Here is a 23,319-nt window from a genome sequence, read left to right as displayed (position 1 = left end):
GGCGTTCTAATGGTCCAAAAATGGGCTGGAAAAGCGCATTATAATCACTTAACTGTATAGGCTACTGCAGTACACACATTGGTTGCTAGTGAAAGTGGGAAAAAAAAACATATGCAGGTAGAAGCTAGACCTAGTTCAGCCATTACGACAAAAAACTGCATTATGTTAATATTACAAACCGGTGATGGTTAGCTACAGTTTTAGTCAAAACCAAAACTACTTTATTCTTCTGGGTATATAACTAGTTTTTGACTGATTATAGATGATTATACCTTTCGCTTGCCAGCTGACTTACTACCAAAGATTCTAGAACAGAGCTCCGCTCTAGAATCTTTGCTTACTACTAATTTATTTCATAAAATTGGGGTGTTTATTTTCGTCACCAGGGTGATTGTGTGGAAGGCGGCGATGGTATTACGTCAGAAGCCAAGCGTAAACCAATCATCCCAAGGAATTGGCAAAGTTACGTCACATTTAAAGAGATCCGTCATTTAGTTACAGTGTGGAATGTAACGTTGGTTACTACAAGGACAAACACAGCAAAAATTAGTAGAATAAAGCTTCTATCTGTAAATTAAGCTGTTTGCATCATAGTGAATACCCTTATTTGGTTAATCGGTTGGATTGTGACATCTCCCTGCAAGAAGAGAACAGGATGACATCTCACTGTGAAGGGTAGGTTGCTAGCCGGTTGCTAACTGAAGCTATCATAGGAAGGTAATATTACAGTGGAAATTGTGGATGAAATTTCGAAAAGTCTGAAGTTGTCGAATAGTTGGCTAAAAGAAACAAATTATTTGTGAATGAAAACAGACAGCTTTCGCTTTTGTCGTCATTGTTCTGACCTGTAGCGAGCTAGCTGGTGCTGGTTCTCACTTGCATACCACCGTTGACTGTCAGCAGTCATGAATTTCTATTAGATGGCAAGTTATCTAACTCAGCAGTACTCCCACCCTACGTTTTAGTTACCGTTTCCTAGGCGGCTAACTCCAGTAACGAACAAACGCCAGTGTTGTAAATTAATGTTAGCTAAGGTTTTAAACTAATATCCACAATATTGTGCCTGATGTGACGTTACCGCGAATTTCTACCCGCGGTCCTGAAACTAGCTAGACTACGAAATAGATAACGGGTTCTTAGCGCGTCAGCTAATGAAAAAAAGAAAACCGAGCTAGCTAACATTGGGTGAGTATAGTTAGCCAGTATAGCTAATCTGCTTTGCTACTGAAATCAGTTTTTGCTATTATGATAGAGTTAAAACATTATGTCATGTCAAATGCATGTTCATTGGGGTTTGACAAGTTAGAGTCTTGCTTCAACTCGACTATCACTGCCAACTAAGCCTTCATCCAAACTTAACTCCTAAATTAAACGTCACTGGTAATGTTAACGGTAACATCTTACCAACTGCAGTTTCTGTATTTCCCATGTCAAAAAAAAAGTTTGGCTCATAACGTTAGTGACTAAATTAAAGTTATCTTAATAGCGTATTAGTCCATTTGAGTAGTTGCTACTATGAAGGTATGGGGAGCTAAGTATGTGTTTTAAAACAGTAAGATTACAGTTTATCCTACATTAATGCCATTGGCCGTTCAACACTGCTCCATTGAAAATTGAACATAAATGACACTGCCAGTGCTGCACATCGCTCTGCCCATAAAAAGCCTCATGCTGTCTAGTCCTTTAAGAGCGTAGGTTGGAATGCCAGTGAGTGTAGTGTTACCCACAGAGGTCATAGGCAATTGCTATATTTACCAGCCTTGTAATATGATCTTTGGTATTCTGGATGGCTGTGCGCATACAATCCCTCCCTGGTCCACTCACTCTAGGGCCACAGCCTCCATACAGCACGCTTGTCCACAGAATACAGAACACTGGTGAGCCAGTTGTACCGTTTTTACCTGCTTGTTGTTGCTCTGGCACATCCATTTGTCTGCACTGTATACCGTTTCAAAGGTACCAAGCCTTACCAAATAAGGGATTACATAGGCTATGGTATATCTGCGCTTGTGGTCAGAGCCAACTTGTAATGTTCATTAACAGTGGCATGATGGATTGTTTATCTGAGGATTTTTCCATAATGACTGACCCATACTGTTTTGATGCCACGTGTATCCTGTTCTGAAAGTCTTACTGTGACGTGTAATTTAGGACTTTGCAGTGATTCATGATCAGTACACTGATTTGGAGGAAACACTCTTAAGGGACAGGTGGTGATGAAAATTGTAAAAGTGAAAAAATAGGCCTATCCTTTCAGTTTATTCTTTTAAAAACGTTTTTAGAAGTAAGGCCTACTTTTCTTTTTTTGTTATTAAAGAGTAGCCTAAGCTACAACTTTAACTTCAAGTTTAAAGCTTTTTTGCTAATAACCTTATATTAAGAAGTGGCTGTAATAAATCAATGAAAAGGGGTATACGTGGGCTATTGACAGAAAAATGAGGAAGAACCAAATGCTATTTATTATTATAATAACTGTCCTGCTGAACTTTGTCTTGTGAAAAAGACCCCTGAATCCGAAAATTGTTTCAGTGTCTGTGAGTCTGAATGTTGATCATCATGCTGATTTTGTGTCTTGTTCTCTGCAGGTTTGAGCTTTAGTTGAATGTAAGTGCACTACAATGAGCTGCCCTCTCTCCTCTGCTCTCTGCTGGGACTGAGAAGCTGTCTTCACTTACGGCAGGTACCTGAGCAGTCAACACAACACACTTGCTATTATGGCTGTAAATAACAATCATTTTCATTGCCAATAAATCTGTTGATTATTTTCTCGTTTAATTAATTACCGGTAGTTGATTAATCAGTAAAATGTAAAAAAAAACATTGTGAAAAACTGTTTGTTTTCCCAAAACACAAGATTTTGTCCATAAATGCTTTGTTTTTGTCCACACACTAAATATACTTAGGTTACTGTCAAAGACGAGTAAGTAAAGCAGAAAATATTAAAGTTTAAGAAGCTGCACACAACAAAGTTTGAGGCATTTTCCTTGACAAATGACCCAAAGCGATTAACCGATTAATCGAAAATAGTACATTATTCATTTAATAGTTGATAACTTATCGATTCATTGTTGCAGGCCTACTTTCTGTCTGTGTTTACATTCTGTAAGCTGCACACTTTTACCCATACTATCAGTTTTGGACTGGGAACACAGTTAGCTCAGCGCTAGCTTTGCCATACAGTGCTTCTGTTAGGTGATGTCATTATGTGACGCAAGTGAAATTGCTTGTTTTGATCCTACTCATTACACATTGCTATTGGATTGGGAAAGCGGAACTTAGGCAATGTTTGTTGTTTTGGCATTTGCCCATACTCTGGTATAAATAATACCTCGGTTTAGAGGAAAGAAGTATAATGCTTGTGAAACATCTCTACCCTACAGTGATTTTTAATTGAATTTTCACCTCAGGAACAGTGTAACATGGATGCATAGGATTGCAGGTTCTACTCCATTTCCTGCCCTCTTTGTGATTTTTCTTGTGCTCACTGGTTGAAAAGTGCTATAAAATAAGATTTGTTATTATTATTATTATTATTATTATTGTTAATTCTGATACAGCTGCGAAACTACCGTAGATACAAAATGGTTTTAAAAGTCTTGAAAATGAACCAGCATACTGCCTCGCCACCTGTGCCTGTTGCTGTGGATTAGAGCAAAATGTGCTCATGGTAACGTTATTAGATGTGGGGGCTCTATGTGGTTATTAAAGTGAGTTTTTTGAACAGGGCTACTGACAGACTGGTGAGGGTGGGAGGCCTAGGCGTCAGCCCAACCCTCACAGGCCCTGTGCTCTTATCTGCTCACATTTCAGGGTAAATATAGCTGTGCCTTAGTCTCCCAGTGTGGAAAGCAGAAGACATATTCAGAATTGTGCCCAGTAGACAAAACTGGCAAAGTATTCTTACGCAAGTGTCGACTCTTCACATGAAACATTATTTTTGCCTATACATACAGGCTGATCATTCTTTTATCATAATGACACTTGTAGATGTCTCAAATGAAGGTGTTGGAACTGGTTGTGGCGTAGACAGGTCAAGTGCCAAAGTGCTGAAGGAGTTTATTTATGGACTCTGCAGTGATAGTCGCCACGGTATCGTGCGGAGAAGTTTTGCCACGGGGTAGCAAGAGCAGGAGCCCCATTTGTGTGTGTGTGTGTGTGCCTGTCACAGACAGCAAGCCCTCTGTCTGAGTACGCCAGATGTCTGGTGCTGGTTAGAGCGCGGCCAGAGGTGCGGCCACAAGCCTGAGTCAGCCTCGGCTGACCGCACGGATGCCTCAGTCCCCCGCCGCATGGCTTCACCTCTCTCGCCGGCCTCCACGGAAACCTCATGCTGAGCAAACAGTCTTCAGGGCACTGTCACCAGTGTTATGGCGCTGCCGATGTGCAGCACCCCATCCTCACGTTGCGCCTCGTCCCAACCTCGCTTAAGTGTTTGGCAGCCACAAACAGGCCACTCAGTCTTCGACAAAGCCAAGCCAACATGCCTGTACTGACTGCTGTCTCTGTGTGTCTCTACAGCGTCTCAAATGTAAAGTACTGAGGTGGAAGAATCCCTCAGAATGTTCTGTGATCGTAGTTGGCATTAAGACATGAGATCACATTTGGCAAAACTGATGTGTCAGTTCTTTATGTGCCAAGACTAAGCCAGACTTGAGGCTATTTGATTGCTGACTGTTTCCCCCCAAAAGACACTGGATTTTTAAGAAAAATAGAACTTTGACAGATTATCCTTACTTGACCTTCTGTTTCAGTGGGCCAGCAAGCAAGCCAGTGTGTACTGCACTGCCCTGGTTCACAAGGGAAGTTTTTTTAGTCATCCTGTGACTAGTGCTCCCTACTGTTTAGTATTAAACTCCATATGAACCATGTTTTTCGTGTTATCATATGTTGAAGTGGGTGGTCTGTACTTCACTTGTAGGCTCTTCTCCAGATGTCCATGTTTGTGGTGGCTTGATCGTACTGTAGGTCTTCTAAGCATGCAGGACTCAACAGCATAGGTATGAGTGAAAGTAGTGCTCCCTAAATACTGTGGATACGGGACGCATTGATATTGGTGCTTAAAGCTGTTGTTTGCCTCAGAATTTAGGACAGAATCCAAGATGGTGTTGTGTGTGTGTGTGTGTGTGTGTGTGTGTGTGAGTGTGTGAGTGTGTGCGTGCGTGCGTGCGTGTGCAAAGGCTTTGCTGTGAATGCTTAGTGGGGCTCCAGGCCTTAGACTTGCCTGCCGTTGGGCCAGAGCAGCAGCGACGCAATGGAGCCGTGTGCTTTGGACTGCCTCCAGCATGCTGCCTACTCCAGATCTATGTGTTGAATTATTGATGTCTCTGTGGTCTGAAATGAGGCACGGCAGGGAGAGAGAGTATGAGAGGGAGAGAGTATGAACGAGAGAGTATGAGAGAGAGAGAGAGAGAGAGAGAGAGAGAGAGAGAATAATAGAGTGGGAGAGGGAGAGAATGAGGGAGGGGAGGTGAGTGAGTGAATGAGAGACTGAGAGAGAGAGAGAGAGAGAGAGATTAAAGAAATAGGAGCCTTTCAGCTGAACCTAACACGGATCAACAACACCAGATACTTTTATTTATTCAGATGCTGCACTGCCTTGTGAACAAGACCCTGTCTCTCTGCGAGAACAGGCTGTGCCACCTTAACATCCAGTTCCTCTGCGGGGACTTGCTGGCCAGATAAATAGCTGAACAAATATGCCTGTGCTACTGTTATCACAGTTGTGTTATAGCAGGCTCAATAGCAGAGTAGGGATAAAACAGTCAAACTGGACAGTTGTAGAATAAATATTGACAGATATATTGAAGATTTTAGGCATATTATTATTTTGTTTCAGAAACATGATGCTCCCTCGAGTCTAGATCAATACTACATTAGATCCCTTACTATATTGGTATAACTGTTATATTGTTATAAGAATTGCCAGGCCAGGCCTACAATTCTTTTGGTAGGTTTGGAATAATTTTGGAATGTATCCAGTTTTTAACATGTGTGAATTGGTAAAGTTGCCATCTGTTGCAAGGACTCATCTAACAGCCTGTGTTTGTTGTTGATTTCTCTGTTGCAGTCGATGCAGTCTGCTACTGCGAGGCCAGTGGCTGAGTCCCCAGCATGTCTCGTGTGTCCTCCACGGCTAAGCGCTATGGCACCTCCTATACCAGTCACTACAGCTCATATGGCTCCTCCCTGATGCCCAGCCTGAGCTCGTACAGCGAGCGAGACAAGCTGCCCTACAAGAGCTCCTCGTCCGGCTACAGCTCGTCCAACTACCTGAGTTCCAGCCGAACGCGCAACTACAGCAGCTCGTCCGAGCCCGACAGGGGCCGGCCGATCCCGCGCACCGACCTGCTGGGGGGCCGCCGCAGCGAGAGCCTTAGCCGCACGCCCGTCAAGACCTATGGCAGCTCGGGCCTGAGCGGCGGCGCCGGTTACTCCAGCTACAGCTACTCGTCCCCCACGCAGTCCAGCTACCTCTCCACCTCGCCGCCTGTGGCCAGCGCCTCGTCCACCGCCGCCTCCTCCTCGGGCATCTCGCTCAGCCGGCGCAGGTCGGTGAGCCAGAGCGACCTGTCGCGCGACCTCTCCCTGCTGGGCCTGAGCGAGTCCTCGTCCAGCAGCAGCAGCCTCAGGCAGGCCTACCGCAGCCGGGGCAGCGAGGCGGCTGACTCCTATGGCACCAGCAGCACCAGCGCCCGCTCCAGCTACGGGCTGTCACGCAGCTCCACGCAGGACGCCATCAGTAGTAGCAGCAGCAGCAGCGGCCTTAAGAGCAGCAGTGGCCGCTTCACCTCCTCCTGGGAGAGGAGCTCCAGTGGCCGCTCCAGCTCTCCATCACGTGACTCCACGGTAAGACAAATTTGCTTAGGAACTTTGCTTTGTTTCTGCTGAGGAACGGATAGCTGCAGGTCTCTTTTATGACCTTTAGAGGGCACTATAGACCAGTGGGCACAGGTTGTGCCTCCGTAGTGTGATTTTTCCCCTCAGTGAGTGTCTTGGTATCAGCTGACCTTCTATCATAATGATAAGAGGATAGCAAATATAAATAGCAAACTGATGATTACTGACACAGCACCTGCTGTTCAAGCTTTAACACGCACATGAATGTCAACAGTAGAGGAGTGGTAGTGAGCTGTTATCAGAACTGTCCTACAGGGTGGGCTGATAAATGATTACTTCATTGATATCCCTTATCCAGCAGTCCCATAAACCATGTGGAATTGTAAAGCATAGCCTAGCCTTGTGTTCATACAAGAAAATCTGTATAAACAGTGGACATATTAGTCTGCCTTAACTGCAGCTAATTGAAGTAAGCTAATTGAGAAAGCCGAGCACAAACAAAACAAAATGAAGAATCAAAATGATGGCAACAAGTTTGTAATAAATGAACAAAAACAGCCTTAAAATGTGAATGTGATTGAATCTTTATCAGGTGTTGTTTTTGTGTTGCTTATGTATTCAATCGTAGTATCTATCATAGTCATAGTCTGTTGTTGTAACTGGCTCATGAGATGTGTAAGATGGTCTAAGATGGTCTAAGATGGTGTCAGGTGAATATTGGCGACTTAAGTCAGTCTGTTGGTACTAATAATAGGCAAACTACGACTGGGTTGGTCGATGTTCTTTCTTGTTCACAGGGTCACATGGACTCACGGTATACAGGGTGCTACTGCTGAGTGCAGTAGTTAGTGGTAGATTAAAAGGCACTGTCAGGAGGCCAAGTGACATTTTGTGACATTTGCTTAATTTAATAGCTGTCTAGCCATCCACTTAAACATGTGGCTGGAAGGAACATTGATTGACAGGAAGTTTCTGTTCATCCTCCATGCTGGGCAGCATGTGAGTGGCCTGCATAGACAGCCAAGTGTGTTTCATGGTGGAGACTCTGCTATTGTGCACACGTGCACTCTGTGTGTTCTTGCTCTTGTTCTCGTTCTTCTTTCTTTCATTCTTCTTTTAGAATGCCAGGTAGGTGCACTCAGCATGACTCCGTAGAATGAGGAAATCTGGTCAGACTGTCAAAAAGCTGTTGTCATTAGAGCAGGAAAGAGGTTTTGGCCTCTCACTGCCGCTAGCTCCACTATTAATTGGGCTGAGGTGACTGACGTTGAACAGAATGTAACTTGATCAAGCACCAGATTTGTGCACTGAGCTGAGCGGCGAGGGGAGTAGAGCCACGGAGTGTTGTGCTGCGGAGGGTGTTGTTATTCTGGGCACGCCGGATAATTTCAACGTCATTACGAGCCGCTGGTCGTCTTATTTGGGAGTTCCAAAACATTGCCACAACAGCCCAAAACAGCTCAAGTGGGTCTTTGCCCAGACTGATGATCTGTGACTGTTGGCAGTATCTCGGGCTGGGTCAGCATAACCGCATTAACACAGTTTCTCAGCCATATTAATTCTCCCAGCCTCCATGTCTGGCTGAAACGGTGTCATTTCATTGCTTATTGAATTAGCTGGTGCTTTTCTTGTGGAGTTTTTATCTAAAGCAAAGTATTTTTGTGTGTGTGTTGTGTGTGCGTTCGTGTGTGAGTGTGTGTGTGTGTGTTCACATGCTTTGTTCTCCTCATGTTCAGGATTATTGCCTCTCAGGATGTTTCTGTTCTCCTACGTGGTATAGTGACTCCCTATTAAACCTAATATGATACTATCACAACATTTACACACTGAATGTAATGTGAAAAATGTGTGAAAATGTAATTTGTGTGTGGAGAGAGGTGGCATTCATCTCCCCTCAGCCTGAACTGGGCCTGCGTAAAAAAGCCACCAGTACCGGGCAACCCAGCTCCCGTTGGCATGGAAACCAACACACTCTTTGATGTTGGCACTTAAATTGTAACATGATGACAGAACATTCTATCCTGCCCAGACGTTTTATGCTTTTGGCTGCAGGACACCGGCTGAATGGCAGCCCTTGTATCAGCCTCAGGAATGTCCGGTGTAGAACAGCATGTTGTGTCCTTGTATCTGCACGATTGTTTAGGTTCTTGTGGCAAACTCGGGTATTTTATCATTTAGAATCTGAAAACAATGTGTTGTGTTTTCAAACACTTTCACAGGTGTTGTAGGTGTCTGAAAATATACATTTTTCGATTGAAATTAGAAATACTTCATGTGAATCGATTTTAAGACTACAAATATGGTAATCAATAGTTTTTTTTATAGCTGTTGTAGCACCATGCCAAAGGTTCAGGGTGAATCTGCTTCTGTCAGGGTAATGTGCAGCAGGCTTTGACCTGATGGGAAGTTAAACATTTGCCACATCAGAGGCCTTATGATCAATTGCTACAGAAAGCATCTGCTCCCTGCACCCCTCTCTGCACTCTGCGCTGTCTTCTCTTTGATTTGAGTGCATTGCTCTGTACTTTTCCACCCTCAGGCTCACCGTGTTCTTCCTTCACTCCAGCTCTTCCACATAGACTCTTCCACATAGACAGTCACTTTCTTCCTTTCACTAAAGCGTGCGCGCACACACACACACACACACACACACACACACACACACACACACACACACACACAGACGTTTAAGCACACACACACTAACACACACACACAAACAACACCCAGATGCACATGTACTGGGTGGTGATGGAATCTGTTCCTGAGCCGTTTGTTGTGTACACAGGCCGGGGTCACAAGACTGGCTGGAACACGCTGCTCTCTCATTTACACCTCAGCGGTTCCTCTCTGTCCCACCGGCCTCGTGCACCCAACCCGGGGCGCAGTCGCCTACGCTGGAGACATGTTTTCCCAGAAGAGGAGAGGCCTCCTTATGAGGTGCCCATGAGAGAAGCCTGTTCCTCTGACTGTCTACCAGCATGAGGATCACTCATCATGGTCTGGTGACAGAGCACAGCTGACTGCTGAAGTTTATGTCACAGCATTGTGTAGTGTAATACTTTGCCGGCATGCACGGTCCGAGGGTAATATGCTGTTTGAAGGCTGGTAAACAGAAATGTCAATAGGTGGAAGGATTTCAGATATGAGTCGCTGTTTTGCATCAGCCATTTTGACCACCAAAACAGATTCTTTAGCAATCAAAGTTAGGAGCAAAAGGCAAGCAGGCTGGTAAACAAATCAACTTTTCCAATCAGGCCAACTGGGTTCTGTATTTGGGAAGCAGGCTTATGTGTACTCTCTGCAGGATGAAGCTAAAGTTAGCCTCCTTATTCTTAGCATTCTTCACAAATGGAACAAAATTAGTATCACATTCAGCAGCCTTGTTTGTTGTCGTGGACATTTTCAAAATTAGAAGATGTCATTAAAGAACGCCATTAAAGACTTTTCCCATCATGGCAGTGTAGCTAAACAGATTAAAAGGAAAATTATGAGCAGAGCTGAGCTTCAACTGGTTCAAATGTAATAACCTGTCCAAACCAGTCTGAATGACAATAAGAATACTTTGTCTTTAATTTTAGTTATACACACTGGGAAGACATTAAATTCCTTGCACCATTGAATGTGGATTTCCCTTGATGGCCAGAACAATTAATTTGAAGATATTCTAGTAGTTCTTCCACTGATACAATAACTGAATAACCTGAATGAAGTGGAGACAACAATCGACGGTGTCAGACAACAATCACTTTGTGCTATATCAGTTACTTCATGATTTGACCCAGTGACCAAGATAGGTATTATTGTGGGTTACAAAACAGGTAGGCCTATAGCTGACATATTTACACACAACACTCTCAGGTGTTGAATCCTTTATCAAAGAGAAGCTGGCTGAGTGACCACCCAGCCCACTGCCTCCATGTTGAGACATATCTGACTTGGCGGTACCTGTTTCCTGAAAAGATCGTCTATATAGCTCACCTTGTGGTTATATGCGGGCGGCTGGTCCATGAATTGTGTCAGAATTGTCTGGCCAAATACAGGTGAAGTGCATTGTGTGTCGCGTCCCCCACCCTCTCTGGTTTATACATGTAATCACGTCTCAATCACTAAGTTACGCTGAAGGTACTTTCTAATCCTGTGCTAGTATTGTTGCCGTGAAAAGAGCTGCTTAGTATACCTGAAGGCTACAGCCACACCAGACCAGATTAGACACACTGGCCCACTTTTTATCACTCTCACCGTGCACAAGAGTCTTAAATGATCAAACCTCTCAGTCCAGGGCTATTTTTGTACTGTACTAGATACATGTGAAATACAATAGAATTAACAGTTCCAGAATAACTGAAAGAAATGTGTTCAGAAATGCACATTATTAGGCATTTTGTTGTGTTTATTAATTAGATTTTTTATAAGGCATCATCATCATCTAAAGCAATGGATTCCGTTGATCCATGGGATAAACCCTTTCCCGGAGCAGTCGTTTGTATGTCGCTCTACATCCTCTGCATCGTGTTCGTCACAGAAAATATAAATCAAATGCCGTTTAAGTGCATTCATGCATTAAAAAGGGTAGATTCATGTAACATGTTGAGGTGGGTGACGTCGTAAAGCATGGAGGCAGCGCCTGACGTCTTTACTAAGCTGTTGTGGGCGTGAGCTAAACAGTAAAAAGACATGACCAGATTTGCGTGTTTCTGGATTTAAGGTCAGATTCGCGAATGCCTAAGAGACAATGCGCATGGCGAACTTCACGTCAAACGGGAATGTAGATATCAGTGTAACTAGTATGTTTCGGCATTAGTTTTCGCTTTTGAAATATAATTTAGAGAAAAGAAACGTGACTTGATTTACATTGGTAATATAATATTTTTGTCATGTGTAAGGTCGCCTTTTATGATTTGTCGGTTTTTAAAACGTTGCTGTTTAAAAGCAGCCATACAAGCTCGTCTGTTTATTTTGTAAAATTTTGAGACAGCCCCAGAGAATAACGGAAAGTAGTTCGTGTCATATAATACGTAAGTAACTGGGTGCGTTTATTTTTCACGTGGAGCGCACATCTCCGACATCGTTCTCAGCATGCGACAGTCATACACGGTAACCATTCCTGAGGATCCACCAGCAACCGCTTTTCCATTCCTGAAGCAAGACATGCGGCGAAAAGGCTCCTCTGTCTCCGGCTCGGTGTTAGTGTCCACTTTTGTGGGGCTTCTCATTAATCAAGCTAAGGTAAGGACTCAACATAGTCCGTGTGGGCGAATTGTTTAAATGAGCAATGTATTGTAAACATAAAATATCCGCACTGGACGAAATGTGCTTTATTCTGCTCTGGAAACATTGCAATTGTGTATGGAAAAAATACATGTTGAGTACCTCGATCCGCTTTTCCACTGATGGTGACACTCTCGGAAGCAGAGATCAGTACACAGTACACCCGTTAAGCCGCTGTAAAGGATCAGCTCACTGTTAGGTCACTAGCTGTTATATAACAATAAATTAATTTGACTCCCTGTAATCGCACTTGTGCCTCACACTCATGCGTTGCATTTTATATAACTATGTCAACAAACAGAATCATTCTCTAGAATATCATAAGTATCACATCACAGTGCTGTGGTTTTAATGTTTATGGCTTCTCAGGAATCGTGGTGGACAGTTTGAAAGAGTCTAAAATGGATAGGGTCATCATCAGCAGTTATGTATTAGCTAACTAGTAACACAGCCCATGTCTATTGTGAGTGTTTGAGCTCAGGTAATATAACATAGCCATGCAATTTTGTCATTAGGGAGCCATAGAGGCCTAAATGTTTTGATGTGTGTGGGTTATAATAGGCCCTCATTTAGTGCCCCAGAGCCCACTCGAGCAGCTGATGCTGGCTGTGATAATGAAGAGGGAGAGATGAAAGGCTGCGGGCATTAGCCACACGCTGTGCTAAGAGCTGCACAGCTGTCTCTCCGCGTTATATAACAAGAGCGGGCTCGCTGTGGAAATGCTGATGGAGGCTGGAGATGTGCTGCTTCCTCCAAGCATCCACACACGAACACACACACACACACACACACACACATACACGGATGCACTTGCACACCTGCTTCACCTCCTACATAGTGGATGGTTTGCATGCTGAAGGAAGAAGGTGTTCAATGACTAGGGGCCACATCACACTGCCATTTCTATTATCTACCTGTATAATTGTGAAAGGAGCACAAATCCAAATATAACTTGTAAATTATTACACCTATTGAATTATAACAGCTTATCAGGACAAACATAACATGCATGTTATTGTGTGATGTATCCTAGTGCAGTGCCCAGTGGTGATTGGTCCTTGTTTTCCGAGACTTTGTTGTCTGGTCTCTTGTTGCTCCACCTCTGCATCTGTGCCCTGCCCCAGCTGGGTGTGTTGATGGTTTGACAGCTCCCCTGCGAATGTGAGGCTGGGCGAGGCATCAGGAGCAGCGGGGGCCGCAGCCTACGCCACTGGGCTTCAAATTGTTGTTTTCGAGCTGCGAGCAGCGTGAGGAAGGTCAGAACTGAGTGTTCTTCGGCGCTCATTCAAGACCGCTGCCAGCTAATTATTATTCCGCGTTCCACGGAGCAAGGTGGAGCTGGACACCTTGCGCATCACAGCAGGCTAAGGTTAACTCTGTCTTCGCTCAGCTCCTGAGTACCTGTGCAAAGACGAGGCCCCATCCCTGATGTTACCTGTATAAAAAAAAAAACTCCTTTTATTAATGTGATATTAAAGTCTCTCCAATCTAGCATTAGACTGATATGAAAACTCGTCTTCATTCTTTAGTGTTAGGCTTAACTGCTCAGTCTGCTTTTTGAACACCATTCATGTGGTTTAGGCCATTCATGGTGAACTCACTGCTTGAGGATCATGAATGTGGATAGGAAGGTACTTGACGAAATGGGTCAAAGTATTTAGCCCATGCGAAGGGTCAGCAGTTGCTAAGTTGCTGCTGCACTTAATCCGGCAGCTACCTTTGATCAAGGCTGGAGTTGCGGTCCGCATCTTACTCTCGGGGAGCCCGTTATAAAAGCAGGATTAGTCCCTGCTCACCTACTCCCGCCGGGGACTTCAACACTGTGACCCACTTCCGGCGACGAGGCGAGAGAGGGAGAGAGTGAGGCAGGAGGATTACAGAGCAGTCGTGCTACTGCTCTAATTAAGTCTCAACAAAAAGCCCTGAGTATAGGCATTGTCTTTCATTATTTACACAGTCTCTACACCTCCTAAATGCAAAATAAATGTTCTCTCGGAAGTGCTTAAAAGTACTCCATAGCTTTGTATTTTCCCTCTTGGTTCTGTAGCCAGCGTGATAGTCAGCTGTGCTTTTGCTCCGAAGCCATTAAAAGATCAAATCTTATAAGCATCACTGTGAACTCATAATCATACAATTACTTATTTATCCACAAGTATTCTTCACAGACCATGCTCCTTTGAGCTTACTGTATGGAGTACTCTACTATGATTTGGTCATTTCACCCTTGCTGTTTGTTTCACAATAGAAATAGACCTTGTTATAACAGTGTGGTAAAAGAGTAGAAAAATAGATTACCATTATGTAAAACTAGGGCTTAACCATTTGGTGTGGCCTGGTGTGTTAATGCATCCCAGCTGTTTATCGGCCTAATTCATAACACAAAGACATGGGTGTAGAGCGCACAGGGGATTTTAAGAGACCGTAGTCTTGAGACATCACAAACAAGCACTGCTACCCAGCTGACATGGTGTTCTGTTGTAATTAACAGTTTGGCCCAGCTCTACCCGCCCTGGAGCTTGTTGTAGCTTGTCAGTCACACACTCATTAGCAGACTCCACAAGCTGCTTGCTCATGAACTCCTGGAACAGCCTCTCCCTCACCTGCACCCCCTCTATAAACAACAACTTAGACATTACAGTCATCATCACATGATTGTATTTACTGCTTGCCATGTGTATGCGTAAGTGTGCTTTGTGTGGTGTTTCACCGTTACAATGTTCTAACCACCTTGTCTCATTTTTGGAATAAGCCTGGTGCTTCTTGTTTCGGAGTGCGAACGTGTTGATTTGGTTTGGGCTCGGGGGTTGGGGGGGGCTCACAGAAATGGAGCTGGCTGCTGGAAGCTGACAGCACTGGCTGGGTGTCTTTTCTCGTCGCTGCTGTGGCGTCTGTGACGTGCGTGAGGCCGTCATCTCAGCGGCTGGTGCCAGCGGAGGGGCTGCTATTTTGGGCGCTGATGATATTACTCAGCAGAGTGCCGCCGATTCTGACGGCCATCCTGTTTTTGAAAATCCCAGGAGACAAGCATGCCCTCCTGACAGAGGCTCTGTATGACACAGAGCCTCCTCATCACACAAAGGCATGGGCTCAGATTTACAAGGGGACTTGAGTGACAAGCACTGACCATTCCGCACACCGCCAGCTTTCAGCCCATTTGGTTCATTTTGACCATGGAATGCAGAGAGAGACGGCTTTAGGTAATCCACAGTTAATTAAACTAGTTTCTGGTGGATAAGGACAGATGGTGGGTATTTTTTTTTGCATAATGTAAAATACCACAGCTATTCCCAGCTTTGTTCACATAACTAGATAAGCTAGAAAGGGGCCACCCATCACCTCAGCGCTCCGTTTCCCCCTGAGGACCCAGTCGTCCCTGTCCTCGTCGCTCCCGCCAGGGGTGCACGCAGCAGCCAGGTGAGGGCCGCTGCGGAGCGCCCGGGTCACCTCGTTGTCAGATTGAGTACCGGCAGAGAGCGGGATCGCCTTTCCTCTCTCCAGCACGCGGCAGCACATCACCCCAGAAAAACAACACGGTGTCAGGTGACAGGCTCGTCTGTCTGAGCGCTGTGCCATTCTCTTTGGAACCGTTTCGCAGCATTTTAAGGTTTGGAGAGCCTGGCAGCAGAATGGTCAGCTGGGTTGCCTAATTCTCCAGTAGTCTAAAAGTCTCGGTCTGAATTTGTGCAATTCTGAAGCAGGCTTAACTGGAGGGTCAAAATGACGTAGGCCTAATCACAGCTTGCTTGTTTGTGTAGGTAGATTACAGTTCCTGGAGTTACACATGTTTGTAGTCATTTTGACCATGAGTTCAAGCACGGACTCAGCCTACCTACCCAGTCTCTCATGTTTGCCCAAAGAGGGGTAGTTAACCTGTTATGACCCTGTAGTGTCAATGCGGTCAACAGTGGAAAAGGGTTTGGTCTATAAAATGTTTTCTACATTTGGTACATATGTTATAAATAAATCATAGAGACATAAATGAGTTTATAAATGAGTCATACAGTAGAGACATGGCTCTGGTTGAACCTGCCGACTCATCAGACTATGATGAATATTTTAAAATGAATGAATGTATGACTGATGCTTATTATTGCATATTATTATTATCAGAAGAACACACTTCATAGAATGAATCATTTTTGTGTTTTGTGATACAATATATTTCATATATTTAATATGTGTATATAAAAGAAATAGTTGATATTGGAGAGTTTCTAGTCATGGATAGATGCATTTTGGCTAGAACTAACTCTTATATTTTGTCTTTTTTCCCACACTAGAACTCCAAGAGTGCCCAGGGCCTTGTAGGGCTTCGTAATCTGGGGAATACAGTAAGTAGAGACATGTATGATCTTCATTCACTACCCAGATACGGAAAAGTATGTCTTCTGTAATATCATGAGCCTTTAGTTGTAGGCTACTTGCACCTTCCTCCATACTGCATCAAGTGCACTAGCCTGCATTGAATCACACTTTCTCAGGCTGTTAGCAAAATCAGCAGCAGTGGGGTGTTGTGCTATCGCTTACACATTCCATCAGCTATTTTCATATGCAAAGATTATTTGTCATGCGATCTCCCACCCCAGGATGCGTTTAGCTGGGGATGGCTTTGCCAGGCAACAGGCTGAGGAGGATCCAAAAATAAATCATTACTCAGTTACCCAGTCAGGAGCACCCAGTTTATTTCACTCCAGACCCAAGCTCCCGTTTTTGTATTGATACAGAACTCTGTTTATTGATAAAGAGGCAGAGCCAGTAGCAGGCTGCTTAGGCCTTTAGCCACGGCCTCTGTTGGGTCACTCTCACCTCGGTCTCCCCATCTCTCTCCACAGTGCTTTATGAACTCCATCCTTCAGTGTCTTAGCAACACTCAGAACCTGCGTGACTACTGTCTGCACAACTCCCACCGCAGAGACCTCAACAACAACAACCGCACAAACACTGCTCTCATGGAGGGTGAGTCGACACACACTCGTCTCACACATCACCCTGGAAACACACACAAAAGTATTAACCTGTCCCTTTCTGTGGGGGGGGGGGGGGTGTTTGCGGTCTCTGACTGTTGTCATGTCTTGTCTTCTGTCCTTCCCAGAATTTGCCAAGCTCATCCAGACTCTGTGGACGTCCTCAGGTAGCGAGGCGGTCAGCCCGTCTGAGTTTAAAACTCAGATTCAGAGATACGCGCCCCGATTTGTGGGCTATAAGTAAGTTGACTAATGCTTAATGAAGCTAGATTAGATTTTGATTTGCCGATTCAATCCCTATGCAGTATGTTAGAAGCCTTTGGCTATTGTTTGACAGTTTCATGCACCAATTACTAAGGGGTCAGGCCAATGTTCACTAGGCCAATTTAATGAGATTCACAATCCCCCTTCCCGTCAAAAAGTTAATGTTGTTTGTGAAAGATGTGCCCTGAAATGCTAATGTTGTTTGTCCGCTCTCAGTCAGCAGGATGCCCAGGAGTTCCTCCGCTTCTTGCTAGACGGGCTGCACAACGAGGTGAACAGGGTGACGGTGCGGCCGCGGGGCAGCACGGAAGACTTTGACCATTTGCCGTGAGTGTCCCTGCCCCCCCCCCCACCTCCATCTCTGCTCATTAACCTATCCAGCCTTTGTCCTGAGCTCTGGCCAAGTCAATGTTTACTGTGGCCCAGGCCACAAGGCAGCCACTGAGCTTTAGGGTGGCGTGTGTGTGTGTGTGTGTGTGTGTGTGTGTGTGTGTGTGTGTGTGTGTGTGTGTGTGTGTGTGTGTGTGTGTGTGTGTGTGTGTGTGCGTGAGAGAGAGAGAAGAGAGAGAGAGTATGTGGCTATCCATCTAATTGTGTTTGTGAGTCCCTTGACGTTCATCTGTGCTCCTCCTTGACAGTGATGAAGAGAAAGGGAAGAAGATGTGGAGCAAGTACCTTGAGCGAGAGGACAGCAAAATCGTAGGTAAGTGGCTGTTACTTTTCCTCTCTACCCTCTGGTGTCTGCTACTGCCCTGAGGTCTGTGTTGTGGGTGTGTAATGATTCTAAGGAGGTATGCCTCTGCTTGGCAGATGTGTTTGTCGGCCAGCTAAAGAGCTCATTGACATGCACTGAGTGTGGCTACTGTTCCACGGTGTTCGACCCTTTCTGGGACCTCTCCTTACCCATCGCCAAGGTCAGTGCATCTGCTAACACACACACACACATACACACACACACACACACACACACACACAACCACACCAAGGACTTACATGCTGCGAGTATTGTGACTTCAATATCAAAGTATTGAGAGAAAGAAAAGAAAAAACTGACTCAGATTCTCCTCTGTCGCTGTGTTTATATGTGGGCTTTATGTTTGTTCATGTGTATGTTTGCGTACTGGTATGTACGTGTATGTATGGTTGCTTGTATGTACGTGTGTGTGTGTGTGTGTTTTATGTGTGTCTATATGTGCCTGTGATTCTGTCCAGAAGGGCTATGGAGAGGTGAGTCTGATGGACTGCATGAGACTCTTCACAAAAGAAGATGTGTTGGACGGAGATGAGAAGCCTGTAAGTCTGACCTATTTGCTTGTTCTGTTATAGTAACTCTACATTCTGTCACTTGTAGCTACATGTACGCTTTTAAAGTAATAATCCACAGGAGGGAATGTTGAATTTGAAGATGGTTATTTGAGATTTTGATTTTATTTGCTCTCCACCCACATCTGGGATACCAACACAAGTATTTTGTGTTGCCTAGCAACTTACTTTAGCTCTGTAAATTAAAGAGTTGCATGCAGTGCCACTGTTATCACTCATAGAGTGTATTTTGTTCCTTCAAACTACTCTACTGGAATTCAGTGTTTTGTCAATGTTCTTTTGAACTTCATTGGACCAGGCTAATTCATTTGTTTCTTCTTTTTTGTTGAATTTCTAGACCTGCTACAGGTGTAAGGCCAGAAGAAGATGTACAAAGAAGTTCACTGTACAGAAGTTTCCTAAAATATTAGTGTTACGTATCCTTTCTGCATATGAATAACTAAATGTGCTGTTTATACTTTCACAACATACGACTACATTTTTATCATTGACTACATTGTATCCTTATATCCTTGTATCCTTATCATTGACTACATTGCAAGTAGTTAAACTGATCTAATATGTGAGTAATGGAGCTTGTCTCCTGGTTTGCTCCAGGGTATTCTGTTGTAGATGCATTTGCCTTGACTGGTTTGCCTCCTCCAGATCTGAAGCGTTTTTCTGAAGCCAGGGTCAGAACCAGCAAACTATCCACATTTGTAAACTTCCCACTGAAGGACCTGGACCTTAGAGAGTTTGCCTCTGGAAGCAGTGGTGAGTTTTATCTCTAGATAACGGACTTTAAAAACGCCTTACTTTTATTGTTATTGTTATCTTTCCTATTTCTAACCCATCTCCCTCTGTCCTCAGTTGATGCAGTCTACAACCTGTATGCAGTGTCTAATCATTCAGGCACCACCATGGGAGGCCACTACACAGCCTACTGTCGCAACCCCACGTCAGGAGAGTGGTACACATTCAACGACTCCAGGTAAGAACCTCAAACTCTGTATCTCTGCCTGCATCAGGTCTCCCCTGAGAATGATTAACCAGGAAGTCCATGCTCACAAAAGGCTCACCTTTGTCTTTGGACCTAATATTGGCTTTTGATAATATATTACTTGCAGTAAATTCTACTGTACTCTATCAGTTCTATTTTACAGTAATTAAACACACGTCCCAGGACACATGCAAACTTCTTTGAAGTGTTTCATGAAGTAGTACTTAATAATCGTTAACAGAATTTTACATGAATTCAGTCAGGCTTGAACACTGCATGCATCATGTCACGGAACTGCTCGTGTTGATGTTAATTTCGGCGGCCATTGTAACCAGTTAAAGCAGCCACATTGCCTCTGTCATATGCGTGTCTCAGGCAAGGCTTGAACGTGCTGTAACCACATCCCAGCTAAATAGACGGGGCACCTATTTTTTATTTATGAGTGGTCCTATGCAGAAATACTTTGAAAAGACCATAAATACATTGAAGAGACCATTGATGGTCATAAATTGTGTTTAAAAGGGGAATGTGGAGGCTACATGTGCACTATAAAGTAGCAAAACCTGCATGTAGGTTATTACATTCTGTTGATAACAGTTAACAGATGTTAACAGAAGTTAACAGAACATTAGGTGAAGAACTGGTGTTTTTCTCTGCTCTCTCTCTCTCTCTCTCTCTCTCTCTCTCTCTCTCTATGGCAACTGAAGGCAAACAAAATGATTTGTGTACCTGCTTTCTGGAAACCACTAGTCTGGTCTTCATTTCAGCCCATTAATGTTGTTCATTGTGGATTTATGACCATTATCAAAGGCAAACTTTATAGAAAGATAATAACAGTTCTGCACCTGTGCCACTTCAGGGACATTCCTAGTGTGAACACACACACAGAACTGTGCCGCAGCAGGTACGCAATGAATGCCATTCCGCAAATGTGACAGAGGCAATGTGTCCTCGCCGTCAGAATGTCCTCCTTGAGAAGATTGTTTGCAAAAATGTTTCAAATGACCTTTCACCTGCAGTCATAGCCTGTGAGGTTAAAATAGGCGCAGTATCTCTTTTAACTATTTGCAACGCCAAAAATACACTTTCTTAATTTAAGTAGGAGAGCACTCTCCGTGCCCTTTATCCACTTTGCACGTTCCTCTGTGTGCTTCCATGTAGCCACACTTAAGAGCTCCTCAGGCTTTTGCTCACTGGAACGTGTCTGCCATCTCACACACTGTTCCCATGTCACTGTGTTGTGACATCAACGAATAAGGAATAACCACAAATAAATAATTGATTCAACTGAGAATCGGATAGTGGTAACCTATGACGTTAACACGTTTTGACCTGTCGGATGCGCCAGAGAGGATTTAAACGGATTCTTAAAAGTACTCGTTTCCCAGATCCCATGGCAGCTTATGCCATGTTACCCCATGTCAGTGTTGTTCTTTAAAGTTTGTTGCCTCCCTCTCTCTCCCTCTCTCTCTCTCTCTCCCTCTCTCTCCCTCTCTCTCTCTCTTTCTCTCTTCTCTCTTTTTCTTGATTCTTTCTCTCTGCCACTGCTGCTGCTCTCACCTCTCTCCCACTCACCACCTCCCCAAAGCCTCCACAATTCTCTTGGCCATCTGTGCCGCCCACCGACGCTCCACAGTGCCCATTCACGTCAAGCCAATAGCGCCTCATGATGTGCTGGGTTTGCTGTGCTTCAGGGCTGCTGGTTGGATGTGCTAGGACATAGTCCAGGGAGATTTAGATTGCAGTCCAACATCCTACACATATTTCTGCTTTACTGTGATTGTCCCAGCCCATCCATTTTTCTTTTGAAACCGAGAACAGTTTTAAAGATTGGTTGTTGCTAGCAGGCATTACTTTCTAAGTTCCTCTATTTTAGTATAATGACAATAGGCTGGCAGTGCTGCCGGTGTTTTTGTGGACATTATCTGAGATGTATTTACTTACTCTGTTCTCTGGTCTGTTTTTGTTTCCCTATCACTTTCACTCCCTCCCCTCTCTCACTCTCTCTCGCTCCCTCCCCTCTCTCTCTCTCTGGCTCTGTCTCTATTTGTTCTCTTATAGGGTAACGCCAATGTCCTCCAGCCAAGTACGCAGCAGTGATGGCTACGTGCTGTTCTACGAGCTGGCCTCGTCCTCTCGCATCTGAAGGGGCTCACGGGAGGGGCCGAGACGGCAGCAGAAACGGGAGCACAGGACCCTGGCCCCTTGGGGCACATCACACACACACACACACACACACACACACACAGCAGAAACAGACACGCAAGATCACGTGTAGAAGCACACACGCACACACACACGCACACACACACACACACATGCACACACACACAAACACACTCAAGAGGCTATTTCCACCCCCTGCAGAGAAGGCTGGAGCTCCCTCTGCTGGCTACCTTGAGGAATAAAACGAACCTGCATCTACTCCCTTCTCTCGATCTCCTGCTCTCTCTCCCAGCTTTTTGGGGAGTAGCGTAACCAGAGGAGGCTGTTGGTGGCCTGTTGAATTTGTGTATGTATGTGTGTGTGTGTGAGGGAGTGTGTTTGTGAATGTGTGTGTGTGTGTGTATGTGTGTGAGGGTAGCACACGGGGTAATCTTCAGGCAGTAAACCCCCTGGAGGCTCCTTCTCAGAGTCCCCCCTCTATGCACTGCAACAGAACTCTCATCCCAACTGCGCCTTCTTCTTGTTCGAGATCGCCTCAATATTAAAGACTTGTTTCACTTTTGAAGTTTTATTTTATTTTATTTTACTTTTTTTGTTTTTGGATCTTTTGTTGTTGTTGTTGATTTTTTTTTTTAAGTGTTTGTACCCACCCCACCCCCCTCCCTTCCTGGAAGATGGAACTGTTACCATGCTCCTTAATGGAAGTAGGGAAAGGTTGTGCCCTCTAAGCAACAGACTTCTCTCCAGGTGTTATGAAACGACTGACAGTTTTTCTCTTGTATACACTCCTGTATTTATCCTCCTTTCCCCCTGACTACCACATCTGCTTTTCTTGTGGACACTTGTACATGTGCATGTTGTCCAGAAGACCCATCACTCCTCCCTTTTCTTTTTTTGCTCCTATTTTGCCCATCTCTCCTCCATATACTCTCTTGAGGGCAAGAGGGAACAGATCACATGGTACAGAGTCAGGTGGATGCTTGGAGGACACCTTGTAAAGTGTTTTTTTCCCCTTTCTTTATTTTTCTTCTTCTTTTCCTTGTCAGTGTGGCTGCTACTGATCTTTCTGAAATGCTGTGAATGAAAGGACAATCCATTTCCAAACAATAATAATAATATTCGTAATAATAATAGTCTTGACAGTATGGACTGGGTTGTCCTTGATTTCATGCCATTGAACAACATGGATAGAATGTTTGGAGAAAAAAAACACTATCTGTATATTTTTATATATGATGCAATATAGAGAATGTACTATACAGTGGTGCTGAAAATGACCCCGTACTGTTTTCAGTTAATTTAAATGGTTTTAAAAAGAAAGGGTATTTATGCTTACAGCTGATAATGTGATATGTCACACTTTTTAACAGTTGCAGTCAAAAACATTAATAAAAATTATACATATAAATAAACATCTTTGTCTCCCTCATAAAACATCAGACCTGGAGCATGGGACATCTCTGACTGTGTAGCTTGGTTAGGATTATGGTTATAGTTGTGATTATGGGATTTGGC

General features: G+C 44.3%; 1 protein-coding gene across 10 annotated transcripts; it reads left to right on the top strand.

The window, feature by feature from the left end:
- The first annotated feature begins 473 nt into the window (after positions 1-473).
- Positions 474-23,216, top strand: usp2a (ubiquitin specific peptidase 2a). 10 transcript variants are annotated; one of them, XM_042062872.1, is made up of 14 exons: positions 474-675; positions 2,586-2,676; positions 6,068-6,846; positions 16,389-16,439; positions 16,941-17,064; positions 17,201-17,312; positions 17,553-17,663; positions 17,975-18,039; positions 18,147-18,250; positions 18,549-18,629; positions 18,997-19,075; positions 19,305-19,412; positions 19,509-19,629; positions 21,700-23,216. In XM_042062872.1, the coding sequence occupies exons 3-14, from the start codon at positions 6,112-6,114 to the stop codon at positions 21,782-21,784; spliced, it is 1,776 nt and encodes a 591-aa protein (XP_041918806.1). In that variant the 5' UTR covers positions 474-675; positions 2,586-2,676; positions 6,068-6,111; the 3' UTR covers positions 21,785-23,216. The 10 variants fall into 10 exon arrangements, with proteins under 10 accessions (XP_041918806.1, XP_041918807.1, XP_041918800.1 ...); XM_042062873.1 differs by having other exon boundaries at positions 475-675; positions 2,586-2,680; positions 18,552-18,629; XM_042062866.1 differs by having other exon boundaries at positions 475-675; positions 2,586-2,680.
- Positions 23,217-23,319: the final 103 nt, after the last annotated feature.

This window comes from Alosa sapidissima, chromosome 15, assembly GCF_018492685.1.
Source record: "Alosa sapidissima isolate fAloSap1 chromosome 15, fAloSap1.pri, whole genome shotgun sequence".
NCBI classification, from domain to species: domain Eukaryota; kingdom Metazoa; phylum Chordata; class Actinopteri; order Clupeiformes; family Clupeidae; genus Alosa; species Alosa sapidissima.
The sequence above is the reverse complement of the archived record's forward strand: the minus strand, read 5'-3'. Positions and strand labels throughout refer to the sequence as shown.